Source organism: Frankliniella occidentalis, unplaced genomic scaffold, assembly GCF_000697945.3.
Source record: "Frankliniella occidentalis isolate FOCC.00 unplaced genomic scaffold, Focc_3.1 Scaffold114, whole genome shotgun sequence".
Classification (NCBI taxonomy): domain Eukaryota; kingdom Metazoa; phylum Arthropoda; class Insecta; order Thysanoptera; family Thripidae; genus Frankliniella; species Frankliniella occidentalis.
Genome location: NW_026267242.1, coordinates 508319 through 518221, shown reverse-complemented (window position 1 = coordinate 518221; position 9903 = coordinate 508319). Strand labels below are relative to the sequence as shown.

The window sequence follows — 9903 nt, the reverse complement described above, 5'->3', positions numbered from 1 at the left end:
GGTAACACCAACATCAATTTTTCACCTCAGTCATATATTATTAATAACCATGCAAAACTTAGGAAGTAAAAATTAATGTAAGAATCATTGTAATTACAACAAATGTCTTTACAAAGAAAAGAACTAGCTTTCCAGTCGGATAGTTAGTTTTGGACACGTTAAAATGAGCAAATATTTCATTCATGTGTTATGAAAAATTGTAAACACCTGAAAACAAACTATTAACTGTAATTTTATTTTTCATATATAAAACCCATCTATTTTCTCCATAATCTCTGAGCCAACCCCGTGAAACTTCGTATGTTTTCCATTCTTTTTGCATCTTTTCCAACTCAACTATTTCAAGAAGATCATACCCTGTTGTTACAGCACTCTGTCCTGGAGCAATACCAAGTGTCATGTGAGCCTTGCGGCCAGGACCTGTCACAGGGTGGAAATCTGGATCCTCTGATAAATTTTCTGTAGGATAAACAAGTGAAGCTTGGCAATTCGGAAAATATCTTGGTGACTTTTTCTTGATTGGTGCTCCAAAATCTTTTTCAGACTCATTTAATACCAATTTTTGGGTCATAGCTGAATTGAGGGATGTTATTGAGTCAGACTCCTTCTGCAAACTTTTGTTTGGGCTAGTCCCCTCAGTACTGCTGTCAAATGATTCCCGAGTCACTTGCTTCTGTTCATCATCCCCTCCCCAAAGTTCTAACTGATTTGGAGAGAGTTTCAGGCGAGCACCAAATGTGCGTGGAGTGAACACCAAACCAATGACAGTGGTTTCAAAAGCCATTGTGATGCTTTTTTTTACCTCTTGAAAGTATTCTATGGCAGGTGATGCTGGGGTTTTGCCAAAATACTTGGCAGTACAATGAAGCATACCATTGTGATTTGAAGGTGCAAGTTGATAAAATTCTAACATTTCTGAAAAATTGGAAGGATGTCAATTTTAACAACATACTATGATAGATAAAAAAATAAAATAAAAATAGGAGGAACAAACCCTAGATTTGCAAGGTCTATAACTTACCAGATATTGTCTCACTCTGGCTGAAATTTCTAAAATCAGTACAAAATTCATAATTATTTCTAAGAAGATCATCAAGAAGGGCTTTGGCACATAGACCAAGCATGCAAGAATCTGCCTCATTCAGGTGCCAACCAACATAATCTGGAAGAATACTCTGCAATATTTCAAATTCATGGTAAAAATCTAGTTTGATAAAATTTTAATTGGTAATGAAGACAAAGTTTTGAAAAGATTACCTCAGGTTCATTAATAAAAGATACAATATAGTTGAAGTCATATGCTAATTCAGTAAAAGGCAGGAGTTTCGAAGAATCAGGGTCTTGAATATCTCCAACATCAATGGCAATAACATGACGGTCCTCCAAACAAGCCTTTTTAACCATTACATACTGTTTGCTGCAAAATGATAGGTAAAAATGAGACACTCCTACATTTCTTGAATATGTTATTAAAATTTCAGCCAGGTTTACCTTTTATCGTCTTCTTTTACGCAGGTAGCATTGGTTCCATAAATAGTGGATACTTTCTGAAGAATATCCAGACGTGAGTTGGGAACCAAGACCATCAATTTAGATGACGACACATAGCTGATTGTGTCAGAATTGCTTAGGAATGGAACCTCTGAAGGTTTTGACATTTTCTGTTGTAATACGAATCCCTAAGACCCGAAAGAAAAGGGCATTAAAATAAGAGAAAACACACAAAATCATAAAATTGCCAATTCTGGATTTAAGAAGAACAAGGGCCATGCAACAATAGTGAACGACAATGAAAAATAGAGAGCAGATGTGTTCATACAGATTTCCTCTCTTTGAACTACAGAAATGACAACAATGTGAAACAAGGAAAAATATTTTTCTACCGCTATCAGAACTCCTCCGCCTATCAATATAAATAGGAAAACAGCAAAGAGCCGATGAGACTTTTTACGAAACATTGTTACTTGTTACTGCGGTCAACTGAAGCCTTATCAGAAGAGGGATTACTGACACATAGATATACAATCACAACTGATTGATCTGTAACCCTACCTTGCCGCTATTGACGTTGTCAGCTTTCTATAACCTAGTTTTTCATTGATGGAAGATAAACATGACACAAATATGCAACAATTGTACCTCCTACTGAGCGTCTCAGCTTGAGAAGGGTTTTGGCTCAAAACTCGAACTAAGCCGAACTCCGAATCCGAACCGAATGCCGAACCGAACCCGCACCTCGGCAAAACGACAGGGTTGAAACCATTGGAAACGAAAATGAAAATTTTCACACGTTCCGTGAACATTTGAACGACAAACGGGTGTATTCGAACGTTTTTATCTTATATCATTAGCGTAAATTCGTGGATGCAAGATCAATTTACCTTTAAAAAAAAAAACAAACAAATAAGATCTCAGCTCGGCTCGGCTTTCCGCGTCGGCGTACTTTCGGCTTCGGCTACGGTGGAGCAGAGTTAAGATTCCTACTATGCTGAGACCGTACATAAACATTTCAAGCCCATGCTTTCGGAAGGTTACATCGACATTATTTTGAGTTTTCATGTAATTTATGTTTTCTAGACATTTTTTAAGTAGATCTATTTTTCCGAAGGTTTGTGTTTTTACCTTTTTATATGTTCTCTCATTTTTTAGTTAACTTTTCTCTTATGCCACTGGTAAGGTGATGATGTATCTTAACCAATGAGGTATTTTAGCGGTTAGAAGAAATGAAGAATCCCCAAGATGGCCGCCACGGACCACAACAAACCGGCAATTGTTTTAAAACTAAAGTTTCGATTTAGCCCTTAAATTTGTCTGAATGTAAAATCTGAGTCGGCTCTGAGTCTATCCAGAGTCAGTGCAAAAAATTTAAACCCCTTGGGACCTTACAGCGAGCGAATTTAAGAAACGTCGTCTGCTGGTTTGTTGTGGTCCGTGGCGGCCATCTTGGGGATTCTTCATTTCTTCTAACCGCTAAAATACCTCATTTAAATCGCCTAACATCAACAGGTCTATTTTCCATAGAAACACAATGGCTTCCAAACCGCAATTTGATGCACTCCTTGGTGGGGACACCGAAGTGCCAATTGAAGTGGATACAATGCGGTTCGCTACTGCTAGAGCTCAGGAGATTGCTGCCATTAGTCAAGCCCTTGGTAACTAAATTTTTCAAGTATTTTAATGAACAATAATAATGTTTTCAACACATTTTAAAAGTTTTATTTTCTCAAAGATGATTCTCAAAAGGGCAAACTTATTTTTCAACGCCTCCCTCGCCACATGCGTCGCCGAGTCATGGGCCACAATGCAAAACGGATGCCCAGAAATCTTCGAGATGCATATTCACAGCAGGTACTTTATTACTTAGCACTGACCCGAACCAAAACATAAAAATTCCTGCATATATTTTTATTGATTGAATCCTTGATTTACCTGATGCAGCTCCTGAAGAGCTCTGGAGGATCTGTCGCTAAACATAAGAAACCTAGCAGGAAACACCGGAGAAGACCTGCAAATTTGCTTGATGAGTATAATAGACGACAAAGAAATTTTGTTTGGCTAGAAACACACATATGGCATGCCAAGCGGTTCCATATGACTGAACGTTGGGGATACCGCCTTGCTCTGTTTCCTAATGACCGTAGTTATAGAGCTTGTTACCGGGCTGCTGCAAATCATTGTCTTCTACAAGTAAGTGTGAACATCAGTGTAGGTCAATCACTATATTTGTGTTCCACTTTATTAACTTTTAATGATTAATGAATGTCTTTTTTTTCTTCTACTTCTGAAGGACATATCTTTTCTGTGCTGTATTGAACTCACAGGACCACTAAGCTTGCTCTTAGAGGGCCTCGCCAAACATACTTTTAGTGGATTGTCCTTTGCTGCTCGGTGTTTCTTGGATGGAGCCCGTGAGGGTGAAGTCATGTTTTATGAGGGTGGGAAAGCACCTTGGCACCCAATTGGGACTGTAAATTTTTTTTGGAAACCTTGTAAATCATCAACATCATCAATGGAAAGATCACTCTGGATTTGGGCTCACCCAGCCTTTTACCAGAGTATTATTGATGCATTGACAGTCACTTTTCAACTGACTTCTAATTCCGAGAGCGATGAACTTGTCCAGAGTGAGGAGAGCTGTTGCGGTCCTGCTAAAAAGAAATTGAAAACTGAAAATGCAGCACATAAATCTGTTGAAGAACAAAAGTTACTTACTCGAAATGTTCCGTTTGAGAGGACTCCTAAGTTTACCAGCAAATGTAATCAGGTTCAGATGGCTCTCTTGAAAGACACCCTGAACAGATTTCGTTTGACTGGACCTTTATCACAAGCCATTCTTGAGGAAGCTCTACAACTTGTCAATGAAACTAATGAGCACTCCATCAATTTTAGTGATACTAATGGTGTAACTAGTAATCCCCAGGAAGAACAAAATAATTTGAACTCTTCAGAACAATGTTTGTTAGATAATGATCCTCATGGTAGAGAAGCTCACCATCAGTTCTGGCTGTCAAATCAAGGATTACCTTCTCCAGGAGAGTTACCACCAAAAATGATATTATCTTTGACAGTGAAAGACCCAAGACTTCAAATTCCTGATAAAAGAACAAAGGCTGTTCCTAATCTATCAGGTGAAGCACATTCTTACAGCGGTTTTTATGGGAATGTGAGGGTTGTGAATTTTGTTTAATTTTCCCTAATTTTCTTCAGGAAAAAAATGTCCAGAAAGTCCCAGTCTGCCTCCAATTCCATACGTCAGCCCATTATGGTTTTCAGATATACGCGATAGTGTTACTAAATCAAAACTGTCTACCTCAGAACTAAATAAGTTGAGATCAAAGCTTCTTGTCCCTGGTTTGCTGAGAACATCTGAAAATAATGAGTCAAAAGATGACACAGTATCTAGGTCTAGGCTGGAGGCCTCTGTGTCTTCAAAAATTCCTATGATGCTTGTGCAGAGGCCTGGAAGTCAAGACCCACTCACCAAACGTCTAGGTAACACAATTGTATTTATTGTTTCCGTCATCCCCTCAGATTTTGATCTTAAACACTAGTTCCTGATTTATGTTTATTTTTTTGACAGGATTTGGTTGTGGATGGGATATTATTTTAACAGCTGGCTGGGCTATGCCATTTTGGCTGGCATTTGTTTTTCGATGTGCAAGACCATCAGGTCTAAGGGAAGCTTCTGCTCATGAGTTGGAAAGAGGGCTTTGTGAATTTTTGCCTCCTGACTCCAAAGCAGGAATTGAAGAAATGTTGCGAATTGAAGGAGACCTCAGAAAATCATACTTCAGGTAATCAACAATTTGTCAGTGTCCTATCTAGAAATATTTTTGGATCATATTCATATTGTAATACTGGTTTCAACTCTTTCTGTACCTGCCTTGCTTCCTTTCTTGAAGTGAGGTCTAATTCAGTGATGCCTGTAAGGCGTCCTTACTGTGAACTTTTAATGCCTGCTGGAAGCCAACTTGACTCCTTGCAACTTCTAATCATGTACCTGAGATGAAATGAAGTTATTAATCTACAAAATGTTTTTTTCTGAGACTCTTTTGCTTATGGCAGTAATGAAGCACTTACGGCAAAAGAATATACCTACCACTTATACTAACCCTGTTCTGCTTGTTCTTTGTAGGCTTCCTCCTAACAAGAGACCGAATTTCATTAAATTGGGTATCTCTTGCCCTTTTAAATGTGACTGGTCTAATCTCATAAGAGATTGGATTTCATCGCAAGAGGAATCTAATGGCCTAAGTGATGGTGGAGAATTACCCTCTACTACTGAAGAGTATTTTGTCCTCAGAGATCATAAGATTTTGCAGGATTTAAACAAACTCATTGTTGAGATATGGTCTTCTCTGTCAAAAATGCCACTTGGTATGAACAAATATTCCTATGACCCAAAATTCTATTGTAATCAAATTTATGATAATATCTGTTATAACATTGTTTTAGCAAACAGCACCCAAGAAAATCTTCACCAAAAGTTGATCAAATTTCCAAAATTTCCAAGTCAGAAATATTCACTTTTGCCTGTTCGTCTCGAAGCAGTTCAAAAGGGTGTTACAGATGACATGTCTATAATTTGTATTCCATCTGAAGAGGATATTGTAAAAATACTTTCAGATTCCTTCAAAAATGATTTAATTGAGACACAAAATTCTGATGAAAATCAGGTATGTGACCAGTGCAAACTAGCTGTTTTGTGTGCTGCTTATGACTTCTACAATAAACTGAACGTTTCAGGATGTACGACAAAATATTAGAAATAATCATAAGAAGCTGCTTCTTCGTCTTCGAAGGCAGAGAGTTCGTGCAAAAAGAAAAGAAGAGCTAATTATGGAAAGTGACTCAGGGTCAGCCAAGAAGAAAGCTGATTCTGATGAGAAGCATCCAACACAGGATTTAGTCATTGCTCACAACAGTAAAATGGAGGACTTGTGGTTGCCAAATACTAACAAATTAGGATCAATTAAAAATGCATGTAGCCGAGAGACTGCAGGTTTTGTGACAAAAGGTAGAAAATTAGTTCTCATCAGGAATCCTGGTCGTTTTTTGTTTTTTTAAAAATGATTTCTAATTTATATTTTCCTTTCCAATCAGGGAATTTCTCTTTCACAGAAGCCAAAGGATGTGGGGTAGGTTACATATCATACCTGTCACTTTGGAAATTACTGCAGGTGTGGATTGATCACTACCCCCAGAAGATAGTTACAACTTCAACTGTTAAAAGTGCAAATGTTATTGTTCTTGTGAGGTCGCCAAACAGTTACCAATACAGACTGGCTAAACTTAGTATTGTTGATTAGTTCAATAAAGTCATAATGTTGCTCATTGTGGTGATAGTCCACTTTTGAAAGGCCTACAAAAAACAATTTCTAATTGTCCAAGCCGTGAACTCCTCAGGTGAATGTCAAACTCACTTGAATACTTCTCGTGTACAAGGTGAGAGCTTAAACTGTCAACTGCAGCTCATCAACGGGACTATTTAGGATAATTATCCTAAAAAATAGCTACCATATATAGGTCAGGAGACAATAAATCTTGAAAGTCAGAAGTCTTTGGTTATTTTGTTTAATGCAAGTTCTTCAAAGTGAACATATGTTTCTTCTCCCAGCAGTGGAGTCATTAGCCCAGTTCATTCATTCCATTAGTTACAGAAAACAACTTAACAGAACTTAAGTAAAATATGGCATAAAAATACAAACTTAAGAACTAAATAAAATCTATATCACATTAAATATTAAATTCGAACAACCTGGGCACATATACTATTTACGAGCGATCTGTCCTCACTTAAAACAGGTTTGATGTTCATTCTGACGAATGTACCGCCTGCTGATCCTTTAGCTAGCCTTTCCGGGTTAACTATGAATGCACCACCAACAGACTGTAACACAATAGAATGAACATGTAATTACACACAGAATGATGTCAAAATATTAACGCTGAATTGCTGTTTAAAATTACCTTGAGGAAATATCTGAAGTCAGATGGCAAGATCAAAATGTGGGGTGTAACAGGAAGGTGAGTGTGGTCATCCCACATCTCCAAGTCTACATTTAAATCTTCTGGTGGAGGATAGAGAGGATACATGGAGCGTTGATTTAAGAGGTGAGATGCAAGACGTCCTAGACGGTCATGACCTTGAGGTGGACTGAAAATTGAAGTAAAGATTACATTCAAGTTATTAAAACGGCAAATGCATAACAGGCAGCCTCTTAAAAAGTTGACTTACTTGCATACTTCCTCTCTGCCAATGTGCATTAGGACATCAGTGGCTGTAATGCCAAATATAATACCATTTACATCAAGGAGTGCTGGATCAGGAAGCAAATGAAGATGAGGGTAGGACTTCCGTAAAATGTAGGGAGGAGTTGGATAAACCGGCTGATGATTGACATCACGTGAAGATGGAATCAGAACAACCTCTGTGTGACAACTAGAAAAAGGAACATAAGATGAGGCAGTGCACAAATAGTTTCTTTCAAAAGCAATGTAATGTTAGCTGTGATGCCACATACCTAGCAAGAGGCCGCATCAAGGTATCTACTATGTTCTCAAAGATTTCATTAAATGACTGGGCCAAGAGACCATCAGTGACCTGGGGATGTAATGCATCTAGGAATGGGCCAACTAAAATGAGAACATGGGGTTGGTGCTCTTGAACGTACATTATTAAGTCCTCCAGAGGCTGGTATGTCATAGTGTCACTTTGAGTGAATGGTCCTGAAGCAACAACAACGTTCAGTGGACCTGGAAGAAAATAAGTTCAGTAAAATACAAGGATAAATAAGTGATGTGAGTACAAGTAGTATTATCAAATTTGTCATGAGATTATGAACTGACCATTAGCAGTTGATAGTTTTAATGGCTCAGATGGAAGAGGAAGAGGAGCATCACAAAGTACTCTCTGAGCTACAAGTGATTCTCCAGTAGGATTGGTTCCTTCCACAGCCACAACTTGACCAGGAAATAGGGCGTAAGATGAGACCGATGTGAGCTTCAAAGGTACACTAATCCCAAAACTGGGATGTCCTCTTGCACCTTCTAGTAGAACTGAACTGGGGTTTAATCTGCCATTAGCATCACAACATATATGACCAATACCAATAAACGGTTCCTGTAACAGACAAAATCACACAAATAGAGGGAGGGGTGAAAAATTAGCTGGTAAGCTGAGTTGTTAAAATCCACCTTTAAAAGTTTTATTTCTTGAAAAACAAAGACAAGAAGGGGAATGCTTACGGAATGAAGTTTTTTCAAATGATCTGGTTCATCAAGTCCGTGTTTAAGACAGATTTCTTTTCCCAACCAGTCAACAACATCATTTAAGACACAAGCCTTGGTGGTAAGCCTCTCATACATGTATCGTGCTTCAGCAGGAAGAGTTGGTTGACCGTGGCCAGCGTAACTTGCCACTCTCAGACCTGGTATGCTTCCTTCAGTTTTCCAGGTGGCTCCAGGAGGCAAAGACCCCCATTCAGTGACCGTTTGACCTGCATTGGTTCGTGTACAGTATTTACTTGATGGTGTACCACTGCAGAAAATAAAAAACAGTAAACATAAGAAACAATAATGCGATAACAGTGGTGGAACACTTCGTACAAGTAAGCACCACATTATACCTACACAGTGGGTGAGAAACTAGCAGGTGAAAAAGCCATACGTGGGCTCCTTCCAGCAGTGGTTTGCTTCTTAGTACCATATTGCTCAGGAGTAGTAAGTTCAGCGCACCTTTTCTCTGCCCGGCTTCTCTGGAATTGAGAGAAAATGCCATGAGGTTACAACTCAACAAGAATTTCAGCAGAAAAGGACAAGTGATTAGTGACTGAAGAAATCCCACGATGAAAACTCAAGTGGCTGTAGACGAGTATGGATCTAGTCATGATCAAATGCACATGAACCAGACCCAGACCCGCCGACCTCCAAAAGATGCACTGATATCCAGTTCTTGAGGCGTGACAATGTTGAAGTGTGTGGACAAATGTCAATGAGTGTGGATCTAGTCACCATTTCAAATACTAAGTGTACAAGATCCAAACCCATCGGCAGCAGCCACATAAAACTGAAATTGAACTAGCACAATGTCAAAGATGTTATAAAGTAGCAAGACCAAAACCCACAATACATTACAAAAAGTGCCAAATGGGATACATGCAGCGAAACAGCAAAGATATAGTCAAGAATTATGAACCCATAAAATATGAAACATTAAATGCTGCTGATGGAAGTAGAATATACAACGCAGTGATGTGGATGACAGGTGTCATTCATTTACGACGCCCCCCCCTCCCCATTTCCCAACGTCACGAGCTGAGCAGAGCTGCATCTACCACAACCGCAGCACCAACGCGACCGACGTACGGTGAACAAGGGCAGGGAGAGAGGAAGGGGGGGGGG

General features: G+C 38.9%; 3 protein-coding genes across 6 annotated transcripts in view; 1 reads left to right on the top strand and 2 right to left on the bottom strand.

Annotated features, from left to right (window-relative positions):
* Window positions 1-6: 6 nt before the first annotated feature.
* Window positions 7-2646, bottom strand: LOC113207652 (2',3'-cyclic-nucleotide 3'-phosphodiesterase). The gene is made up of 5 exons (XM_052270217.1): window positions 2623-2646; window positions 1492-1679; window positions 1258-1417; window positions 1022-1175; window positions 7-915 (listed from the first exon to the last, which is right to left on the bottom strand). Exons 2-5 carry the CDS (start codon window positions 1656-1658, stop codon window positions 188-190), a joined length of 1209 nt encoding a protein of 402 aa, XP_052126177.1. The 5' UTR covers window positions 1659-1679; window positions 2623-2646; the 3' UTR covers window positions 7-187.
* LOC113213397 (ribonucleases P/MRP protein subunit POP1) lies at window positions 2444-6834 on the top strand. Of its 3 annotated transcripts, none has more exons than XM_052270213.1 (11): window positions 2444-2608; window positions 3007-3152; window positions 3230-3348; window positions 3439-3687; window positions 3788-4628; window positions 4708-4992; window positions 5081-5294; window positions 5636-5877; window positions 5956-6176; window positions 6247-6517; window positions 6604-6834. In XM_052270213.1, exons 2-11 carry the CDS (start codon window positions 3029-3031, stop codon window positions 6807-6809), a joined length of 2772 nt encoding a protein of 923 aa, XP_052126173.1. In that variant the 5' UTR covers window positions 2444-2608; window positions 3007-3028; the 3' UTR covers window positions 6810-6834. The 3 variants fall into 3 exon arrangements, with proteins under 3 accessions (XP_052126173.1, XP_052126174.1, XP_052126176.1); XM_052270214.1 differs by having other exon boundaries at window positions 2445-2608; window positions 3022-3152; XM_052270216.1 differs by lacking the exon at window positions 2444-2608 and adding an exon at window positions 2654-2672.
* Window positions 6835-7058: 224 nt separating this feature from the next.
* LOC113213399 (DNA polymerase alpha subunit B) overlaps window positions 7059-9903 on the bottom strand; it is a 12721-nt gene continuing 9876 nt past the window's right edge. For both annotated transcript variants that reach the window (XM_026432450.2, XM_026432451.2), the window contains 7 exons: window positions 9133-9257; window positions 8749-9040; window positions 8350-8623; window positions 8025-8256; window positions 7739-7942; window positions 7471-7657; window positions 7059-7390 (listed from right to left, as the gene is read on the bottom strand). In XM_026432450.2, the coding sequence (XP_026288235.2) occupies window positions 7244-7390; window positions 7471-7657; window positions 7739-7942; window positions 8025-8256; window positions 8350-8623; window positions 8749-9040; window positions 9133-9257 (1461 nt within the window). In that variant the 3' untranslated portion in view covers window positions 7059-7243. The remainder of the gene's footprint in view (window positions 7391-7470; window positions 7658-7738; window positions 7943-8024; window positions 8257-8349; window positions 8624-8748; window positions 9041-9132; window positions 9258-9903) is intronic.